The following is a 23,475-nucleotide window of genomic DNA, read 5'->3' on the forward strand; positions in this document are numbered from 1 at the left end:
AAATGGGATTTTTGACTTACCGTAAAATCCATTTCTCTGATGTTCATTGACGGACACAGCTTCTGATCTTCTTAACCATTGGGTTATGCTGCCCCCTCCAGGAGTAGGGCACTAGGCAGAAAAAAATTCTGGGCAGTCCCAGGGGATACACTCCCTCTCTCTGCTATAGTGACTCCGTTTTGTTACAATCAGTGTCAGAAGAATAAGAACTCCACAGAGGGGTGGGAGCTGTGTCAGTCAATGAACATCAGAGAAATGGATTTTACGGTAAGTCAAAAATCCCATTTTCTCTTTTGTTCATTGACGGACACAGCTCCTGATCTTCTTAACCATTGGGACGTCCCAAAGCAGTGTTCAATATGAGGGGTGGGAACAGCAAAAAATTCCCAAGGCTACATAGTAGTTAAAGCGGTTGTAAACCCTATAAAAAAAAAAAATAAAAAAAAAAAACCTGCAAGACAAAGGCATAATGAGCTAGTATGCATCGCATACTAGCCCATTATGTGTAACTTACCTTAAAACGAAGCCCCGACACAGACCCCCGGACATCGATGCGGGCGCTGCCATGATCCCTCGTCGTCGCGCGGGAGTGATTTTTCCGGCAAGCTCCCGGCAACTTAATTGAAGGTCCCCCCGGACCTTCAGAGCGCATGCGCCGCTCGCGCGAGCGGCTGCATGCACTGTAAATATCTCCTAAACCATGCCGGTTTAGGAGATATTATTTGTACCTACAGGTAAGCCTTATTATAGGCTTACCTGTAGGTAAAAGTGTAAAAAGCGGGATACTACCGCTTTAACCAGGCAACAGGAGCTCAACCAAAACAACCGGAGCCCACCTGAAAAAAACAATAGACCCTCAAAAGAGGATCAGGCCCTCTAAACAGCAGCCTGCAAAACCTTGCGGCCAAAAGAAGCATCCGTAGATGCCATCACATCCACTTTAACCACTTTACCACAGATGGATTTTGCTGTCTTACGTCCAGGCCACTTTTTGCGATTCGGCACTGTGCGAATTTAACTGACAATTGCGCTGTCATGCAACGCCGTACCCAAACAAAATTTACATCCTTTTTTTTTCCCCACAAACAGAGCTTTCTTTTGGTGGTATTTGATCACCTGTGGGATTTTTACTTTTTGCGATATTAATAAAAAAATAGCGTAAATTTTGAAAAAATAACAATATTTTTCACATTTTTTTATATGAAATTTCCCCCCCCCCCCCCCCAAAAAAAAATGTAAAAATCAAAATTTTTTTAAATTTTTGGCCAATTTGTTTTCTGCTACCTATGTTTGGTAAAAAAAAATCACAATAAGTGTATTTTGATTGGTTTGCGCAAAAGTTATCGCGTTTACTAACAAAGGGAAAGATTTTTGTCATTTTTGTTGTTTTTTTTTAACGCGTAATGGCGGCGATCTGCAATTTTTTTTTTTTGCTGGACTGCGACATTGCGGCGGACAGATTGGACCCTTGACTGACATTTTTGACACTTTTTGGGTTACCAGTGACATTACTACAGTAATCAGTGCTATACATATGCACTGTTACTGTAAAAATACACTGGCAGTGAAGGGGTTAACTTTTTTTGAAAGGGAGGGGCTATGTGTGTCCCTAGGGGCGTGCTTTCTACTGTGATTGGCTGTGGCTTCAGCTGTATGAACAGTGATCAACGGTTCTACATAGTAGAACCGTATGATCATCAATCATACACAGGGGAGAATGACAGGCAGCTTGTTTACACAAGCCGCCTGACTTTCTCCCTCTCCCCCGCCGATCGCAGAGTGACCGGCGGACATCGGGTCCGCCGGTCACACGCGCGGGGGGGTCCGTGACTACGCGGGAGCGCGCCTCCGGGGGCGCGCGCTCGCTCCCTAGACCCTCACAAGCAAGCGACGTAGACCTACGTCACTTTGCCTGTGAGGGGCTGACCGCCGACGTAGATAGTCGTGCGGCGGTCAGCAAGTGGTTAATATATACATCTTTCTTTATAGATGCATGAGCGCCTTCTGGGCCATATCCTTATAAAGGTGTTTTTACTATAAAGATCATATTTACTATATCACCAGTAACCAATTACACATACCCATTGGCAGACATGTTGTTTTGCACCATAAATGGAACACTGAACGTACAATGCCAGACTCAAGAGGGGGTGATTATGATGGTACTCACCGTCACTGGGAGTGAAAGACTTAATGGTTTGGATTGCTTCAAGTGGGACAGTAATAATTGTCAGCAATATCTCTCAAGAAATATGAAGATTTAATCCCACTTTACACTGTGAGACCTATAGCCTGTCGCCATGAAGTGACTCCTAAATAATAATAGCAATACGTAGATGTGTATTCCATGTACTTCAATGTAGGAGACGGACAGACTGTCATTGGCAGCCTTGTCCTATTGTTTGTGTATTGAGGTGGAATGTGTATTCTGCCCAGACGGCTAGGATTTGATATCTATGTTCAGGACTGGGAGGAAGCCGTATACTGACGGAAGTCCACAAATACAGTGTGGGTGGAGGTTCCGTTACAGTGATTTTGACAAAAAAATTTTACAACGTGAAACGAGATAAATCTATCTTTTTTAGAAGCAACACAATCACCGGGTCTAAATGAACCAATTCGCTTTAAACCATTTTTGTAAATATTTATTTCTAATTCAGTCATTTTTTTTTCTTTCTCTTACTCCATAATCTGATTCCAGGTAGACCATTTTGTATATACTGTATATGAGAGGTAAAAACAACCCAACCATGTCTAGTTTTGGGGAAACATCATGGTGTCTCGCAGTTTGGGGCATATACATACTGAATATGTTTAATTTCCCCATAGCTATGTTCTGTATATAGGACTATTGAAATCTATGTACTGAGATGAAATATTGATGTTTCAATGCCTCATGTCTTTGATGATCATCACGTTCACACTGGACCCAGGTCAGAGTTCGTACCACTGGTGGGTGGGCATATGCTCCCCATATCTAGCCTATTGGTTGGATGGGCAATTTTCTTGATCGTGGTGGCTTGCCCTTTCGTCTGCCCTCAGATGGCCAGATGAGAGACATTACATTGCGATCACACCCCGCTATGCAGGCATGGTAATGGGGCGCACCCGATGCCTTACGTCACATACCGGTGGTTGCCGGGTGACGTGGGCGTTCGTGGGGGATAAATGGCGACTGTTTGCGGAGGCAACCGGCTGGATGCCAACCAAGACAGGCGATCACAGGTGAGATCTAGACTTGTTACCAACCCTTGGAGGACACTTATTGGATAGCACGTTTATTCATTTTATATGCTTTATTGTAGGAGACACCATTAAGGGTGTTATGTCTCTACAATTGGATTATATGTCTTCAAACCATGGGAGAGTGTGGCCAAGGGTCGTTGGAAGAAGACCGAATTTACGCCACAAATTTCATTTGGTTTTTCCTACGTAAAATACTCCACATTCGCAGAACATAATATATACAATGCCGGTAGTTTGGCAATTAACATGATGTCCTATAGTGTGTAATTTGCCATTGGGCAAGTATAACGTCTGATTCTCAAACGCCCATTGGCAGAAGTTTCATGCTCCACATTTCCAAGTGCCACAAATCTCAGGCTCTATGTTCAAAATAGACGCATTCTCAAAATGGCTTCTGGTTAATTTGTCTTTTATCGATTAAGCTCATCTGTATGTAATTTCTGGGTAGTCTTTTATATAAAATATTAAAAATAAATATAAAAAATTGTGTAATTTTTTTAATAAGTGCCAGTGTTTTTGAATAATCTGACGAATCTGAACATGTTGTCTAGAAAATTACATAGTTACGTTACGGCTTGATGATAGGCTTCTGTCACTATATGCTTAAATTGAGTCCTAGATTTCTCCACCATAGTTTCTGGGATCAATCTATACCAGTCCCCATTCTTCAGTATATTTAAACACATGTTTATATTAGGGATAGACCGATATGTTTTTTCAGGGCCGATAACGATATATTGGTTACAATGTATCGGTATCTGCCGATATGGGCCGGTATTTTGTACATCCTATGTCAGGGTCTGAGACTAGTCTTCTCCTCCTCCAACCATTAGGTGGTGATGCTCATGTAAGGGTAAAATGATGTCACGCCCCGGGGCGTGACCACGTGGCCTCCGAGATCGTATGCCGGACAGAGCGGTATCACCCGGGTGTCACAGCAAGTGGGTGAGAGACGGAGCGGTATCGGGTGGTTGGGAATTGGAGCGGGTGAGAAACAGAGTGATATTTAGTGGATGCCGAACGGAGTGGTAGCACCCGGGTATCATTTATGGCAAGTGGGTGAGAGATACCAATCAGATATGCTAATGTTGAATTGCTTATATCTTTTGTACATATGTGAGTGGCATTTCAAGTGTATATGTTTATTCACTAACATTTGTAAACGGAATTATGCTATGTGACATAATTTTACCCTTGCATGAGCAATATTTGAAATATCGGTAATATCAACCAGTTCCAGGGCAAAATTGCATATCGGCCTTGCCGATAATCAGTTGATCCTTAGTTTATATAATGGTCCTTATCCATCACTACGTTTTTCCCTTTATCTGATGGTTTAATTAAAAACGGATTTTTGTAAAATCTTACCGTAAAATCCTTTTCTCTTAGCTCATTGACAGACGTAGTCCTCGGTGATTCAACACCCTCGGGTTATGCTGCCCTCCACAGGAGTAGGACTAGACAGGAAAGAAAATACTCTGGCCACACCCTAGGGGCAGTCCCCGAGGGTATATCCTCTCTCTCTCTGCTACAGCAAATCAGTTATGTCACAAAGCAGTGTTTAGAGAATTTAACCCAACCCAACTCAAAAACAGAGGGGCGGGTACTACGTCTGTCAATGAGCTAAGAGAAAAGGATTTTACGGTAAGATTTTACAAAAATCCGTTTTTCTCTGTTGCTCATTGACAGACGTAGTCCTCGGTGATTCAACACCCTCGGGACGTCCCAAAGCAGTACCACAAATGAGGGGTGGGAAAATGGAAATCAAATCCAATCTAGAAGGCCCAACCGGTGCCAACTAGAAGTTTACAATGCTCATCCTCAGTGATGAGACTCAACAGAAATTTTTCAACAGAAAAAACCCTCGAGGTAGACCACCGGTCTCCTCAAATTGCGGCCTGCAAAACCTTGCGGCCAAATGAGGCATCCGCCGATGCCATCAAATCAATCTTATAAAATTTTGTAAAGGTATGTACCGACGACCAGGTGGCCGCCTTACATACCTGGACTACTGACGCCTGATGGCGGAAGGCCCAGCAAGTACTGAGCGCTCGAGTGGAGTGCGCCCTAACAGGGAACGGAGGATTCCAACCCTTAATAGAATAAGCCTGTACCACCGTCTGTCTGATCCATTTGGAGATAGTCGCGGCAGATGCAGGCAACCCCTTTCTGGGGCCATCCGGGATCACAAAAAGTGAATCCGTCTTACGGAACGATTCCGTCGCCTTCAGGTATACCCTGATTGCCCGAACCACATCCAAGGAATGCAACACATGTTCCCGATGATGATTGGGCTGAGGACACAAGGAAGGTAGTACAATATCTTCATTCAGATGAAAATCTGAAACCACCTTTGGAAGAAAGGATGGCTTAGGATGAAGCACTACCTTATCCCTATGAATCACTAAGTATGGGGACTGGCATGATAATGCAGCCAGTTCTGACACCCTGCGTGCAGACGTGATAGCCACCAAGAAGGCTACCTTCTGGGATAAAGTAAGCAAGGGAATCTCCCTGATGTTTTCAAAGGGAGGTTTCTGTAGAACCGACAAAACCAAATTAAGATCCCAGGGCGGTAAGGGCGCGCGGACTGGTGGAGCCAGGTGCCGCACCCCCTGGATGAAATTCCGCACCAAGGACTTAGTAGCTAAAGGCTTCTGAAAGAAGATTGCTAATGCTGCAACTTGACCCTTGATGGTGCTCAAGGCTAGTTTCTGCTCAACCCCTTTTTGCAGAAAGGCCAATATTCGGGTCACCGAATAGGTACGTGGAGGAATCCATAAAGATTCGCACCACGCGATATAAGTCTTCCATGTGCGATAATAGACCTTGCTGGAAGTCGCTTTCCTTGCTTTAATAAGGGTAGGAATAACTGAAGCTGACAACCCTCTGTCCTTCAGTACCTGGGTCTCAATGGCCAGGCCATTAAAACCAGCGACTGTAAAGCACGATGGAAGATTGGTCCTTGAGACCGCAGACACTCCCTGAGACGAAGTTCCCAAGGAACGTCCGCGTCTCGCATGTCCAAGTCGGATAGATCGACTTGACGAGGCTAGCCTAGAATTTCTAGGACCACTGGCGCTGACTGGATCTGAACCAGGCGGCCCTAGAGCTATCTGGTCCCGACCATCCGACAAAGTCTGATCGTTCCCACACATTTATCAGACACCTGATTCCTATCAAGAACGGTGATCTCTCCTGGTTGAATCTCAGGGACCGAAGTCACCCGGCTAGAGGCTTCTTGGTCTGTCTGTTCAACCGGATCCGATTCTTGTGGGGAACTGAGACTAATCTTTGGAAAAGGTAAAGAAAAAGATCTGTTCAGGGAACGGTAACTACCGCTCCCTGTAGTACTTAAATGTTGGAAGGGAAGAATCGCACCGGTAGCAGTGGTCGATGCTCGATCTAATGCCCTGAATACCGGTGAAAACGTCCCCCCACCCTCAAGCCGGGTGGGGGCGCACCTTCAGGCTGTGTAATCCTTTGCTTCAGGTTTGGCTGAGTCGGTCTTTTGTTTGTCCGACCAGCCCTTCTTGAACCCTCCTGGAGGAGCCTTGCCCTTCCCGCTTGCAGCAGTCGGGCGCACAAACCCTTTATGGGCGGTAAAGAAAGGTCCCCGCTTGTTACGAGGTCCTTTAGCTTTAGCAGCCTGTGGCAAGAAAGTGCTCTTGCCCCCAGTGGCATCCTTAATGATCTCATCTAGGGTGGCCCCAAATAGGCGATTCCCCTGAAAGGGGAGATTCGTCAAGGTCTCTTTGGAACCTAGGTCTGCTGACCAGCATTTTAACCACAGCACACGTCTGAGGATTACCGCTGACATAGATGCATGCCCTAATAGGGGGGTAGCATCCAAGGCTGCGTCACAGACGAACTGTAGTCCTTGTATGATCTGTTCCATCAATTCAGATGTTCCCTGGGGGATATCTTTCCCCTTCAGGTCCTGGCGCACCAATCTCGCCCATTCCGTTAGTGTCTGGGAAACTAGACCAATGACAATTACTGGTCTAAAGGCTGACCCTATCAGGGAAAAGATAGTGCGGGACTCCGTTTCTACTTTCCGATCCACCGGATCCTTAAAGGAAGAAGCGTCCTCCACCGGAATAACCGTGGCTTTATTCAGTCTGGAAATAGGTGGATCCACCACTGGTGGTACCGTCCATTTCTTAATGAGGGATTCCTCAAACGGATAGCGTCTAGCAATACGCTTGGAAATAGTAAAGGTACGTTTAGAATGCTCCCATTCTTCTTTAATTTTATTACCAAAACACTTGGGTACAGGAAAAACCTTCACCGTTTTGATGGGCTTGTTAGTACCAAAGGGAATCTCTGTTTCAGTTGCCTCTGCCGGTAAAACCTCAAGTCTTAAGGTTTCCCGAACCGCCACAACTAGTGCGTCCACCAATGCTTCTTCCCGAATTATGGCGGAAGTATGAACGTCCTCCTCACTGTCTGAAGGAACTTTACCTGAGACAACAGCCCTTGCAGAGGGACCTGCAGCTGCAATGACCATCTCAGAATCTGAGTCTGAAGTGTCAGATGATATAGGGGTAGGCGGGGGTCGCTTTCTTGACCCCCGTTCCTGACAGGCCGTCTCCACCCGAGCCACCAAAGACTCCAAAACTGCTGTAAATGCATCTATACTCTGTGCACCGGCGGGTCCCGCAGCCCCCTCGAGGGAAACAGGTGGGGTTACCTGTGTGGCAGGGTCCATGATAATTCCAGTTACTACCCGGAAAACAATCAATCCAAAAAGAAATAAACTTTTTCTTTTTTTTTTTTTCAGACCCCCAGCGCCACAAAGCCCCTCAATGTTACCTGCTTAGGGACCCCTATCGAGCGAGAGAGAGAGAGATAGACCCCTAGGCTCACCACTTGATGCTCAGAGTTTACTGCAACTTGTCTCAGCACTGTCTAGTACAGACAGGAAGTCTCTTGGCTGGCTGCCCGGGAAGAAAGGAGGCGGCTCCGCCCCTCAGTACGCCTTCCGGCGCCTCCCCTAGCTCCACGAGGTGTTTGAGTCACCTCAAACATGGCCGCCCCCATGCTGGAGACACGAGGCTACGCCAAAATGGCGGCCTCGTGCGATCTACCAAACAATGGCGGCGGCCTTTTACAGGATAGCGGCGTGACTGCAGAGTATCTCGGCATCAATAAACCTCTCTCTACATGGTGATCAGCGTGGCCGGCGGTACCGGACCCTGGCGGACCGCGTGGCCGTCGGGAGGCATGCTTTTGCTGGAGGAATGACCTGGAAAGCAGTATACATGTCCTGTGGCTTCTGACAGGTAGGATACCATATCTATCACAGTAAGATTCTAGTACTGCCACTGATTACAATCATTTAAACATACTTGCAATTAGATTGTCAGCTCCCAAACCAAGCCTCCTGGCTTTTTGTACACAAAAATCACACTCAATAGGAGAATCTGTGCCATGTTATAGGATAGAGGGGAACCCATCCTTACCATACAGAGAGGGGCCCGCGTTCACCACAAGACCCGTCAGGGGGAAAGGGGGAACATACTACTCACCATACCGGAACCAGGCGGGCGCCAACTCCTGACAGTACCCCTCTCCACCGGGGCGGGAGGGCTGTCAACCAATACGGACACCGTGACTCATGGTCTTTGGCGTTTCAGCGAGACGTTTAACTCGCAGGGTCAGTCCCCGTCCAGTGGGACTATGTCGCGGCCGACCCAGCGCGGAGCTATGGCCTGCACGCGCTCGCAGGCTGAACTGGGGTGACCACTGGATCTCAACATCCCGCCCGTCGCCCAGTTCAGCTTTCTTGCTTGAAGATCTCACAGGAACACTGGAGAAAAAAGCTGTCTAAAAAATCTTTCTAAGAAAAAAATCCTGCCAGGACCGAAGATCCCAGCAAGGTATCTAGGTCCTTACTCCTGACTAGACAGAAAAAAACTGATTTGCTGTAGCAGAGAGAGAGAGGATATACCCTCGGGGACTGCCCCTAGGGTGTGGCCAGAGTATTTTCTTTCCTGTCTAGTCCTACTCCTGTGGAGGGCAGCATAACCCGAGGGTGTTGAATCACCGAGGACTACGTCTGTCAATGAGCGACAGAGAAAAGATCTTTATTTTTGCTTAGTAGTTTAAGGGCTTCATTTTGTTCCTTAGTTAGATTGCCTGTAGAGTATCCCTGAATACTAATAAAAGATGAAAAAAATCTGTTTACAAGTGACAAAAATGCTAGGACCAGAGATCTCAGCAATGAACTAGGTCCTTACTCCTGCCTATAGCAGGAAGTGGGGGTATATCCCCTGGCAGTGGCGTACCAATGGGGGGGGCGGGGGGGCGGGCCGCCCCGGGTGCCACGCTCTGGGGGGTGTCAGCCGGTGTCCTGCCCGGTGTGTTCAGACAGATCCCCAGTGTGAAGGCAGCTGCAGTGGCAGCTCCTTCAGTCCGTGCTGCTAGCGGGGGGCGGGGGGGGGGGGACTGCGGAGCCGCGGAGGGAATACGGGGGCGGAGCCTCGGCGGGAATACGGGGGCGGAGCCGCGGCGGGAATAAGGAGGCGGGGCCTTGGCGGGAAGAAGGGGGCGGGGCCTCGTCGGGAAGAAGGTGAGTGCCCATTGCCCAGGTGTGTGTGCTGGATAGGAGGGGGATGGGGCTGCTGCATATTGAGGAGTTCATCTTTCTCTATTCTTCCTGCAGCTGCCTGCTGAATAACTGATTCTCCTCCTCTCCCTCCTGCAGGAAGAATAGGGAAAGATCAATTCATCTATATGCAACTGCCCCATCCCCCTCCTATACAACTTCTTTTGCTGGCCCCCCTCCAGTGCTCCTAATCTCCCCCCTCGGTGCTCTTAGCCCCCCCAGTGCACTAGACCCCCCCCCCTGTTCTTTAGCCCCCCCCCCATGCTCTTCAGCTCCCCACAGTGCTTTCTCCCGCCCCCCAAGTGCTCCCTGTCCCCCCCAGTGCTCTCCACCCCCCTGATTTTACCCTGCTTGCCCCCCAAGTACTCCCTGTACCCCCCAGTGCTCTCCACCCTCCTGATTTTCCCTGCCCACCCCTCCAATTGCTCCCTGTCCCCCCCCCCCCAGTGCTCTCCACCCCCCTGGTTTTCCCTGCTCGCCCCCCAAGTGCTCCCTGTCCCCCCCAGTGCTCTCCACCCCCCTGATTTTACCCTGCTTGCCCCCCAAGTACTCCCTGTACCCCCCAGTGCTCTCCACCCTCCTGATTTTCCCTGCCCACCCCCCCAAGTGCTCCCTGTCCCCCCCCCAGTGCTCTCCACCCCCCTGGTTTTCCCTGCTCGCCCCCCAAGTGCTCCCTGTCCCCCCCAGTGCTCTCCACCCCCCTGATTTTACCCTGCTTGCCCCCCAAGTACTCCCTGTACCCCCCAGTGCTCTCCACCCTCCTGATTTTCCCTGCCCACCCCCCCAAGTGCTCCCTGTCCCCCCCCCAGTGCTCTCCACCCCCCTGGTTTTCACTGCTCGCCCCCCAAGTGCTCCCTGTCCCCCCCAGTGCTCTCCACCCCCCTGATTTTACCCTGCTTGCCCCCCAAGTACTCCCTGTACCCCCCCAGTGCTCTCCACCCTCCTGATTTTCCCTGCCCACCCCCCCAAGTGCTCCCTGTCCCCCCCCCCAGTGCTCTCCACCCCCCTGGTTTTCCCTGCTAGCCCCCCAAGTGTTCCCTGTCCCCCCCAGTGCTCTCCACCCCCTGCACCTTCCAACCCCCCTACAATGCTTTCCAAACCCCCTCTTAATTCTCTCCAGCCCCCCCCCCCCCCCACCGTGCCCTTCAGCTCCTCCAGTGCTCCCTGCTTCGTCTGTGCTCTCCGTCCCCCCTAGTGCTCTTCTATCTTCTATCATGTCCTCAGTCTCTGAGCATCTCCTGTATCATGTCTGTAGTCTCTGACCATCTACTGTATCATGTCTGCAGTCTCTGACCATCTACTGTATCATGTGCTCAGTCTCTGACCATCTACTGTATCATGTCTGCAGTCTCTGACCATCTCCTGTATCATGTCCGCAGTCTCTGACCATCTCTTGTATCATGTCCTCAGTCTCTGACCATCTACTGTATCATGTCCTCAGTCTCTGACCATCTCCTGTATCATGTCTGCAGTCTCTGACCATCTCCTGTATCATGTCTGCAGTCTCTGACCCTCTCCTGTATCATGTCTGCAGTCTCTGACTATCTACTGTATCATGTCTTCAGTCTCTGACCATCTCTTGTATCATGTCCTCAGTCTCTGACCATCTCCTGTATCATGTACTGCAGTCTCTGGCCATCTTCTGTATCATGTCTGCAGTCTCTGACCATCTCCTGTATTACGGCTGCAGTCTCTGACCATCTACTGTTTTATGTCCTCAGTCTCTGACCATCTACTGTATCATGTCCTCAGTCTCTGACCATCTACTGTATCATGTCTGCAGTCTCTGAGCATCTCCTGTATCATGTCTGCAGTCTCTGACCATCTACTGTATCATGTCTGCAGTCTCTGACCATCTCTTGTATCATGTCCGCAGTCTCTGACCATCTACTGTATCATGTCTGCAGTCTCTGACCATCTACTGTATCATGTCTGCAGTCTCTGACCATCACTTGTATCACGTCTGCAGTCTCTGACCATCTACTGTATCATGTCCTGAGTCTCTGACCAACTACTGTATCATGTCTGCAGTCTCTGACCATCTCTTGTATCACGTCTGCAGTCTCTGACCATCTACTGTATCATGTCCTCAGTCTCTGACCATCTACTGTATCATGTCCTCAGTCTCTGACCATCTACTGTATCATGTCCTCAGTCTCTGACCATCTACTGTATCATGTCCTCAGTCTCTGACCATCTCCTGTATCATGTCCTCAGTCTCTGACCATCTCTTGTATCATGTCTTTAGTCTCTGACCATCTCCTGTATCATGTCCTCAGTCTCTGACCATCTCTTGTATCATGTCTGCAGGCTCTGACCATCTCCTGTATCATGTCTTCAGTCTCTGACCATCTCCTGTATCATGCCCTTAGTCTCTGACCATCTCCTGTATCATGTCTGCAGTCTCTGAATATCTCCTTTAGCAAGTCTCCAATCTCTTACTCAAACTTAAACACATTGATAATAATATTAGCTATCTATTTATGCTGAAGGTAGGACTGTGCAGGGGAGGCAGAGAGTGCAAAAGGGGGAACTGTGATTAGAGAGACGGAGGGCAGACTGCAAGGGGCACTGTGATGGGGGGGGGGGGCTGTGAAATTTGTGCAAAAAATATTCTTGAACACATTACAATTTTTTGTGGGTGTTTTTACATTTTAAAGTTGGGGGGGGGGGGGGTGCCAGATATAGGATCCGCCCCGGGTGCCAAATGCTCTAGGTACGCCACTGTCCCCTGGGACTGCCCCGCAGGCGTGGTAACGTTTTGTTCCTGCCTAGTGTCCTACTCCAGTAGGGGGCAGCATAACCCAATAGTCAAGAAGACCTGGAGCTGTGTCCCTCAATGAACGAAAGAGAAATACTGTTTTTTTTTTCATTTCATAATTGTCGATCAAATACCACCAAAAGAAAGCTCTATTTGTGGGAAAAAATTTTTACCCAATTTTATTTGGGGACCAATTTTATTTTGGTAAAGCATTGCCCAACCGTGCAATTGACAGTTAAAGTAGCGCAGTGCTGTATTGCAAAAAATGGCCTGGTCATTAAGGGGGGGGGGGGGTAAAACCTTCTGGGGCTGAAGTAGCTAAAGTGGAATGTATGTTCCTTGCTAAAGAACATTATTTTTTATCAAGTTGTAACAGGCAACGTTCTGCTTTAAGGTTGTCAGCAGATCAACATCTACAAATCCGTCAGTGCTTAAAAATGGAGAGCAACTGAGCATGTGCAGAGCAGGATGAGCCACATCTGTTACCGGATTTTAGGCAGTATATGCACTTTAACCACTTGCCTACCGGGCACTTTCACCCCCTTCCTGCCCAGGCCAATTTTCAGCTTTCAGCACTCTCATGCTTTGAATGACAATTGCGCGGTCATGCTACACTGTACCCATATGAAATTTTTATCATTTTTTTCACACAAATAGATCTTTCTTTTGGTGGTATTTAATTACCTCTGGTTTTTTATTTCTTACAAAAAAAAAGAAAAAAGACAGAAAATTTTGAAAAAAAATAAATTTTTCTCCTTCACTGAAGTGCGCTGATGAGGCGGCACTGATAGGCTGCACTGATGGGCACTGATGAGGTGGCACTGATGAGGAGGTACTAATATGCCACACTGATACGTGGCACTGATAGGTGGAACTGATGAGCACTGATAGGTGGCACTGCTGGGCACTGAGAGGTGGCACTGCTGGGCACTGAGAGGTGGCACTGCTGGGCAGCACTGATGGACACTGATGGGTGGCACTTATGAGCACCACCATCAGTGCCCACACTCACTGCCCATAGTGCTGCTAGTCAGTGCCCATCAGTGCCTAGATGAGCAGGCACTGATGGGCACTGACTGGCAGCACTATGAGCACTGATGGCGGGCACTTATTGTATTTTATTTAACTCTTTTGTAACCAGGGCACTGGTGATCAGTGCCCTGATTACATTTTTCTGTGTCCCCTAACCGCTGATCGGCTCTGCTCCTTCATCACACTGCAGTCTCTGTGTGAGGAAGGAGATCTGGCGATGAGAGATGATCTCATATGTTTACATATGAGATCATCTCTCATTGCATGGGCCGATCACGTGGTAAATGGCCGCTGTGATTGGCCATTTACCACGATCTGTGATTGGCTGTGTCCAAGGGACACGGCCGACACAGATTTTCCCCGATGCGCGCGCGTTTAAAGACGGCCTCCCGGAAATTAGAGCCCGCGCTGTAGCCGTCTTCCGGCTATAGCGCGGGCGGCAAGAAGTTAATGTTTTACATCGCTATACCTGCAAAAGAAGCCAGCATGAAGTGATCTTGCAGGACTTCATTTTCTGCCCAATGCTTCACTTTAAATAATGTAATACATAAAAAGACGTAAAGATGCCATTACAAAGCAAGGATCCCACTGTGCTAGGAAAAAGATTGGGACCTGTTTAACCACTTCTGGACCGAAAGGATTTGACCCCTTAATGACCAGGGACGTTTCTGGGAAGTTTGTTCACAAGGTTTAGGAGTGTCTATGGGAATGTTTGACCATTCTTCCAGAAGCGCATTTGTGAGGTCAGACACTGATGTTGGACAAGAAGGCCTGGCTCGCAGTCTCCACTCTAATTCATCCCAAAGGTGTTCTATCGGGTTGAAGTCAGGCAAGTCAAGTTCCTCCACCCCAAACTCGCTCAACCATGTCTTTATGGACTCATGCAGATAGCAGAGAAACTGGGCAGTAGACAGAAATGTGCTCTGGATTGAGACAAGTACACACTATGAAGGGATATACTTTGTTCATATTTCATGTCTGAGGTTTCCAACCACTTTACCTAAAAGTACATACAAAGGCTCCTGTATAGCAGCCAAAAACAGTTCCCAATCCAGATACTATGTGATGCATACATCCCTAAAAAAATACTATCTTCACCCCCCTCAACAATCCTTGTCTCTCATGCTCTCCCTCCCAGACACTGCAGCTCACAGTAGGAGGGTTTCAGCAGCAGAGGCACTGCGGTCAAACCAGAGGATGTAGGAGGGGCAAAGGGTAGCCAGGTGATGATTGACAAGCTAAAGGCTTGGGATTTGGCAGGGACAACGCTGATAGCCACACAGCCTACATCTTCTCATCCCATTATAGTGCAAACAGCCATGAGTGTGACACCGCTGCTGTTAATTCATGAGCAGTGCAGCTATGTTGTCACCCAAAGAAGGTGCATCAGGTGGACTTCACTGACAGGATCAACAGGTATATGTGAGAGTTTGCAGGGGACTAAGGGAAAACTGTTAAGGGCAGATGCGCTTTTAAAGTGGTTGTAAACCCTTACATACACCCAATGAGGTGACTGGCCTCAGGTAATACACACAGGGCCATCTTACCGAATGGGCACACTGGGAAGTTGCCCGGGGGGCCCTACCTGCCCAGTGACCCAGCCCTAGCCAAGCATTAGTCCCAATTCCCATGAGCATCCCACCTCCGAACTTAGTAGGTGGCAAGGCGCCTGTTGGCCCTGCGCTGCTGTCAGGCCACTGGGGCCGTGGAGTAGGAGCCCACAACTGCAGGAATGCCTGTCCACCTCCACGGGAACAGGAACACACAGGACAGTCGAGTCTAACTTCCGTCCGTCCGTGTGTGTTTGTTCACCGGACCCAACTGCCCAACTTGGAAGCTGTCATTAGCCTGGCACTGCTGTACCAATAAATATTGCCTTATTGATAAGTTGCATTTTTATTCCTGTGGGTGATTGTGTAGGATGGGCCCCAGTGCACTGCATTGCCCGGGGCCCCTTTAATTCTCCTAAGATGGCACTGGATACACAGAGATGAAAGAAATCCTCCTACATAAGTTGTATCTGTTTATCTGCAGTCTTCTCTTCTCTACACCTGTTCAAAGTGCAGATTTTTTTACAGCTTGTCTGAGCTGTCATAGAGCAGGGGTCTACCTGGACTGAGATCTACCTGGACAACATGGAGGGGGTGTTCTCTGTCGTGTATGCCCCAATGCGGTGTCCTCTGCCCCCTTCACATCACCTCTCCCTCCACTGTAGTGTCCTCTGCCCCTTTCCTCCTTCCAGTAGTGTCTTCCTGTACCACCCAAAACAGTGTCTGACCCCCTTCACATCAGGCCCCCCCTGTAGTGTCCTCTGCCCCCCCTCCAACAGTGTCCCCCCCCCCCACACACATAGCACTGTGTAGGTAGCACTTACCTGCCAGCATGTGTTCATCAGAGCGGAGATCAGGAGGAAGCATAGGGTTGGGTGGAAGGAGGGAGTGGCAGCTGCCAGAGATCATAATAGCAAGCAGCAAGCTGGTGATTGGTTGCTAGGACCATCTAGCAAACAATTACTGAGCAGCTCCCACCCTCCATCCAGCTCCCGCTCTCCAGTTAACATAAGAGCGGCGGAATTTGGGTGAGGCAGAGACACGGTCACGATTCACCTGTCGCCTCCCTCCCGCGGTCGACCACCTTGCCGACCCCCGCCTATAGAGGGTTAAATTTTATCCATATTTCATGTCTGAGGCTTATAACCACTTTAAGTGCTGCAGACACATATTTTCTCTGCAATGGGGGGGTCCATGGTTCTACTTTCTTTTTCAATTTTAGCTGGACTGTGCCTTTAAGAGGTTTAAGTGTTTAAATCAGCAGACATAGCACAGGACATTTTATACCGTGTTTATTAGGTATGATTGGTAGTATATATTACTGGTGGTTTAATCCCTGTTGCTGATCAGCAATAACAGTCAAGCTAGTACAGGTTGTGTGACCCCGCAGAGGGCTGTATGAAAGTGATTATTATCAGGCTCACGGATCCTGGAAGCCATTTTGTTAAATATGGCCGCACCCCAATAATGAAATACATCCCCACTGCAGGACAGCATACAAAAATAAATACAGTTGTGGTCCTACAACCAATCGTTTGTTCACAGTGTTTCCCGTCAATGATGTCATCATTTAGCGTTTCCATTTTGAACCATCTGCAGATATTCTTTGTAAAGTTTTTCTTGAGTTTCATACAGTTTCCTGAGTTTTTTGGCCTGGCCTTTGCTTAGCTCCTTGCCCTCTGTATCATGCGTGGGAAACCCCTGAAGGAAAAAAAAAAAAAAAAGACAAAATGTTAGTTAGATGTTTGATAAAATCTAACATTTTTTTTTCTGTAAGCCCTCGAGGTTACAGCTGACTGAGTGACACAAGGTATAGGGCAGTGGTCCTCAACTCCGGTCCTCAGGGCCCCCTAACAGGCCAGATTTTAAGTATTACCTTGGGGAGATGCAGACTAGAGTACTGCAATCACTGAGCAGCAAATGATATCACCTGGGATGTATTTCAGTTATCTTGCAAACCTGGCCTGTTAGTGGGCCCTGTAGGCCAGGGTTGAGGACCACTGGATAGGGGACAAAGCACAGGACCTGTAATATCTGAACATTTCAACACAGGTACGTCACTGAAATTAAAGTGGTTCTGAAGCCTGAAGGTTTTTGCATCAAGGTAAAAAACCTCATCTGTACAGCAGCACCCAATACTTACCTGAGCCCTATCTCGATCCAGCGATGTGCACAAGTGCCTTGGCTCTCCTGGGCTTCTCCCTCTTTATTGGCTTCCACTGCTGTCAATAACAGCCACTGTACCAATCAAGTGAGAGAGGGGGTGGAGCTGAGCCGTGGCTGTGTGTGAATGGACACGCAGAGCCGAAGCTTAAAAGGGCCGGTACGGGTGCCCCTACTGCAGGGGTCTTCAAACTACGGCCCTCCAGTTGTTCAGGAACTACAATTCCCATCATGCCCAGTCATGTCTGTGAATGTCAGAGTTTTACAATGCCTCATGGGAGGTGTAGTTCCGCAACAGCTGGAGGGCCGTAGTTTGAGGATCCCTGCCCTACTGCAAGCAGGAGCGCCCGCAAGGGGACCGGAGAAGAGGAGGATCCAAGCTGCTCTGTGCAAAAACATTACACAGAGTAGGTAAGTATAACTTTTGTTTTTTATAAAAAAAAAGTCTTTAAAGTGGTTCTAAACCTACGTTTAAAAAAAAAAAAAAAAAAAAAATTAAAACAACATACAGTATCTCCCAAAAGTAAGTACACCCCTCACATTTTTTGTAACTATTTTATTCTATCTTTTCATGTGACAACACTGAAGAAATGACACTTTGCTACAATGTAAAGTAGTGAGTGTACAGCTTGTATAACAGTGTAAATTTGCTGTCCCCTCAAAATAACTCAACACAGCCATTAATGTCTAAACCGCTGGCAACAAAAGTGAGTACACCCCTATCAAAAAATGTCCAAATTGGGCCCAAAGTGTCAATATTTTGTGTGGCCACCATTATTTTCCAGCACTGCCTTAACCCTCTTGGGCATGGAGTTCACCAGAGCTTCACAGGTTGTCACTGGAGTCCTCTTCCCCTCCTCCATGATGACATCACAGAGCTGGTGGATGTTGGAGACCTTGCGCTCCTCCACCTTCCGTTTGAGGATGCCCCACAGATGCTCAATAGGGTTTAGGTCTGGAGACATGCTTGGCCAGTCCATCACCTTTACCCTCAGCTTCCTTAGCAAAGCAGTGGTCATCTTGGAGGTGTGTTTGGGGCCGTTATCATGTTGGAATTCTGCCCTGTGGCCCAGTCTCTGAAGGGAGGGGATCATGCTCTGCTTCAGTATGTCACAGTACATGTTGGCATTCATGGTTCCCTCAATGAACTGTAGCTCCCCAGTGTTGGCAGCACTCATGCAGTCCCAGACCATGACACTCCCACCACCATGCCTGACTGTTGGCAAGACACACTTGTCTTTGTACTCCTCACCTGGTTGCCGTCACACACGCTTGGCACCATCTGAACCAAATAAGTTTATCTTGTTTTCATCAGACCACAGGACATGGTTCCAGTAATCCATGTCCTTAGTCTGCTTGTCTTCAGAAAACTGTTTGTGGGCTTTCTTGTGCATCATCTTTAAAAGAGGCTTCCTTCTTGGGCGACAGCCATGCAGACCAATTTGATGCAGTGTGCGGCGTATGGTCTGAGCACTGACAGGCTGACCCCCCACCCCCCCCCCCCCAACCTCTGCAGCAATGCTGGCAGCACTCATACGTCTATTTCCCAAAGACAACCTCGGGATATGATGCTGAGCACGTGCACTCAACTTCTTTGGTCGACCATGGAGAGGCCTTTTCCGAGTTGAACCTGTCCGTTTAAACTGCTATATGGTCTTGGCCACCTTGCTGCAGCTCAGTTTCAGGGTCTTGGCAATCTCCTTATAGCCTAGGCCATCTTTATGTAGAGCAACAATTCTTTTTTTCAGATCCTCAGAGAGTTCTTTGCCATGAGGCGCCATGCTGAACTTCCAGTGAGCAGTATGAGAGAGTGAGAGCGATAACACCAAATTTACCACACCTGCTCCCCATTCACACCTGAGACCTTGTAAGACTAACAATTCACACGACACCGGAGATGGAAAGTGGCTAACTGGGCCCAATTTGGACATTTTCACTTAGGGGGAATGGAAGAGGACTCCAGTTGCAACCTGTGACGCTCTGGTGAACTCCATGCCCAAGAGGGTTAAGGCTGTGCTGGAAAATAATGGTGGCCACACAAAATATTGACGCTTTGGGCCCAATTTGGACATTTTCACTTAGAGGGATTGGAAGAGGACTCCAGTGGCAACCTGTAAAGCTCTGGTGAACTCCATGCCCAAGAGGGTTAAGGCAGTCCTGAAAAATAATGGTAGCCACACAAAATATTGACGCTTTGGGCCCAATTTGGACATTTTCACTTGGGGGGAATGGAAGAGGACTCCAGTGGCAACCTGTAAAGCTCTGGTGAACTCCATGCCCAAGAGGGTTAAGGCAGTGCTGGAAAATAATGGTGGCCACACAAAATATTGACGCTTTGGGACCAATTTGGACATTGTCACTTAGGGGTGTACTCACTTTTGTTGCCAGCGGCAATTTACCACACCTGCTCCCCATTCACACCTGAGACCTTGTAAGACTAACAATTCACACGACACCGGAGATGGAAAGTGGCTAACTGGGCCCAATTTGGACATTTTCACTTGGGGGGAATGGAAGAGGACTCCAGTGGCAACCTGTAAAGCTCTGGTGAACTCCATGCCCAAGAGGGTTAAGGCAGTGCTGTAAAATAATGGTGGCCACACAAAATATTGACGCTTTGGGACCAATTTGGACATTGTCACTTAGGGGTGTACTCACTTTTGTTGCCAGCGGCTTAGACATTAACCGGTTGCCGACCGCCGCACGACTATATACTGCGGCGGTCAGCCCCGGCCAGGCAGAGTGACGTATCGGTACGTCACTCGCCTGTCACTGACTTGCGAGCCTATCGCGGGCGGGCGCGCGCCCGCCGAGGCGCGCGCCCGCCGCGGCTCGTTCACAGGCAAGTCAGTGCGTGTGACCGGCGGACTCGATGTCCGCCAGTCACACTGCGATCGCTCCTGTGAAGGGAGAAAGACAGAGCAGCTTGTGTAAACAAGCTGCCCGTCAGTTCTCCCTGTGTAAAAGTAAAGATCTGACCGTTCTACTATGTAGAACGGTTGATCTTTGCTTTTACACCAATAGGAATGTCCCTACACAGTAGAAAGCACGCCCCTAGGACACACTTAACCCCTCCCTGTCCAATAAAGTTAACCCCTTCCCTGCCAGTGTCATTTTTGCAGTAACAGTGCATATGTATAGCACTGATTACTGCAGTAATGTCACTGGTAACCCCAAAAGTGTCAAAAATGTCAGTCAAGGGTCCGATCTGTCCGCCGCAATGTCGCAGTACCGAAAAAAAAATCGCAGATCGCCGCCATTACGCGTTAAAAAAAAAAACACCAAAAATGACAAAAATCTTTCTCTTTGTTAGTAAACGCGATAACTTTTGCGCAAACCAATCAAAATACGCTTTTTGCGATTTTTTTTACCAAACATAGGTAGCATAAAACAAATTGGCCGAAAAATGTTAAAAAATTTTGATTTTTACTTTTTTTTGGGGGGAATTTCATATAAAAAAATGTGAAAAATATTGTTATTTTTGCAAAATTTACGCTCTTTTTTTGTTTATAGCGCGTGATCAAAAAATCGCACAGGTGATCAAATACCACCAAAAGAAAGCTCTGTTTGTGGGAAAAAAAGGACGTCAAATTCGTTTAGGTACAGCGTCGCACGACCGCGCAATTGTCCGTTAAAGTCACGCAGTAAAAAATCGCAAAAAAACCCCTGGTCCTTTAGCAGCCAAATCCTCCGGGGCTTAAGTGGTTAATGGCTGTGTGTTGAGTTATTTTGAGGGGACAGCAAATTTACACTGTTATACAAGCTGTACACTCACTACTTTACATTGTAGCAAAGTGTCACTGTCACATGAAAAGATATAATAACATATTTACCAAAATGTGAGGGGTGTACTCACTATTGTGAGATACTGTATATGTACATTTAATTTTTATTTAAAAGGTGAACTTATCCTTTAAGCTTTTGTTTCGACATCATTTGGTCTTCTTTAAATAGGCGAATGAAGCCTACCTTTACATCATTCCAAGCCTCTTCTGGGATTATTCCTGATTTGCTGACAGGTGGATCTGTCCTGCTTCAGCCGATTTTGCATTCTAATAGACTTTCGCAGAAAGGGGAGCAGTTTCCGATGTGAACAAAAGCCTGCTGACACAGGCCCGGGCGCTTGTAAAATCACGTGTTGGCACATAAAACGTCTGATGACTTTTCATTGTGTTTATGTCGCTCTTTTATTTAGCAGAGAATACAAATGCAGCTAAGAACACACACTGTATATGAATGAAATAGACATGGAAATCAGGTGTCTACCCCATGCACTGTGGGGAATTAGCTGCATACTGACAGCCACACTGGGCCCTCTAATTTGAATAGGATTTGAATAACTCACATGGGAAACACTGGAAAAAAAAAATGTATGTTGAACAGAATTCTATGCTTTGTAAAATTACAGAAGTGCGCCTCCAGTATAAAACGGTCAGTTTTTCCTCACAGCCGTTTCAGAAAAGTTTTGGAAAATGGAAGTTGGAGTCTAAGAGCTCGTTACCATTAGCGTTGCTGTATGAAGAATGATCCACTGTAGATTGTTTTTCAGAGGATGCTTGAAAAGTGGCTGGGAGGTATTATGTCGTCTCCTTACTGGCTGTTTTAACCCCTAAAAGCCTGCACCACCACTGCACGCTTTGCTTGCAATTACAGGGCGGCTGTGTCACAGCCTCCATTCACTTGAATGGGTAAAGTTTGGTGAATGGTAGTGCCTGCTGAACATGACAGGAGGTATAACTCTTGCCACAAAGCATCTGTTTATTATTCAAAGGCTTAGGTGGTAAAAACACAACACAATTGCCTGTTTTTAAACTCCCCCCAACCACCAGTGTAAGGTAAGTCTTAGGCCCCTTTCACACACTCCGTCCGTTGGACGGAGACCGTTTTTCTCAGCGGGGGAATCGAGCCGCCAATCCCCCGCTGAGCAGCAGGAGGACAGCTGTGTCTCCGCGCTGTGTGCGGAGACACAGCTGACAGTTCCCCATGCATCTCTATGGGGGAGATCGGATGTCAACGGACCGTCAGTCCGTTCTCACCCGATCCGATCCGCTGGACGGATGGAAAATAGGGTTTCCATCCGTCCAGATTTGACGGATCGGATCGGGTCGGATGTCAGCGGACATGTCTCCGCTGACATCCGATGCCCCATAGGAATGCATGGGGGGGACCGTTCAGATCCGCCAAAAAATGGACAGGCGGATCTGAACGGTCCGCCTGTGTGAAAGGGGCCTTAAGGCATTCGAGTATTAAAACATATTCTGGTATGGCAGTCTCTGACCATCACTTGTATTATGTCCGCAGTCTCTGACCATCTTCGGCATCATGTCTGTAGTCTCTGACCATCTCCAGTATCATGTCTGTAGTCTCTGACCATCTCCAGTATCATGTCTGTTGTCTCTGAGCATCTCCTATATCATGTCTGTAGTCTCTGACCATCTCCTGTATCATGTCTGCAGTCTCTGACCATCTCCTGTATCATGTCTGCAGTCTCTGACCATCTCCTGTATCATGTCTGTAGTCTCTGACCATCTCCAGTATCATGTCTGTTGTCTCTGAGCATCTCCTGTATCATGTCTGCAGTCTCTGACCATCTCCTGTATCATGTCTGTAGTCTCTGACCATCTCCAGTATCATGTCTGTTGTCTCTGAGCATCTCCTGTATCCTATCTGCAGTCTCTGACCATCTCCTATATCATGTCTGTAGTCTCTAACCATCTCCTGTATCAGGTCTGTTGTCCCTGACCATCTCTTGTATCAGGTCTGCAGGCTCTGACCATTTCTTGTATCATGCCTGCAGTCTCTGACCATCTCCTGTATCATGTCTGCAGTCTTTGACCATCTCCTGTATCATGTCTGCAGGCTCTGACCATCTCCTGTATCATGTCTGCAGTCTCTGACCATCTCCTGTATCATGTCTGCAGTCTCTGACCATCTCCTGTATCATGTCTGCAGTCTCTGAACATCTCTTGTATCATTCATGTCTGCAGTCTCTGACCATCTCTTGTATCATTCATGTCTGCAGTCTCTGACCATCTCTTGTATCATGTCTGCAGTCTCTGACCATCTCTTGTATCATTCATGTCTGCAGTCTCTGACCATCTCTTGTATCATTC

The 23,475-nt window shown here is 47.9% G+C and overlaps 1 protein-coding gene across 2 annotated transcripts in view; it reads right to left on the bottom strand.

Annotated features, from left to right (window-relative positions):
- Positions 1-16,608: 16,608 nt before the first annotated feature.
- The window catches only part of CARS1 (cysteinyl-tRNA synthetase 1), a 110,488-nt gene continuing 103,621 nt past the window's right edge, over positions 16,609-23,475 (bottom strand). For both annotated transcript variants that reach the window (XM_082269920.1, XM_082269919.1), the window contains one exon: positions 16,609-16,900. In XM_082269920.1, the coding sequence (XP_082126046.1) occupies positions 16,766-16,900 (135 nt within the window). In that variant the 3' untranslated portion in view covers positions 16,609-16,765. The remainder of the gene's footprint in view (positions 16,901-23,475) is intronic.

The sequence above is a fragment of the Pelophylax lessonae genome, assembly GCF_965119305.1.
Source record: "Pelophylax lessonae genome assembly, chromosome: 10".
Classification (NCBI taxonomy): Eukaryota; Metazoa; Chordata; class Amphibia; order Anura; family Ranidae; genus Pelophylax; species Pelophylax lessonae.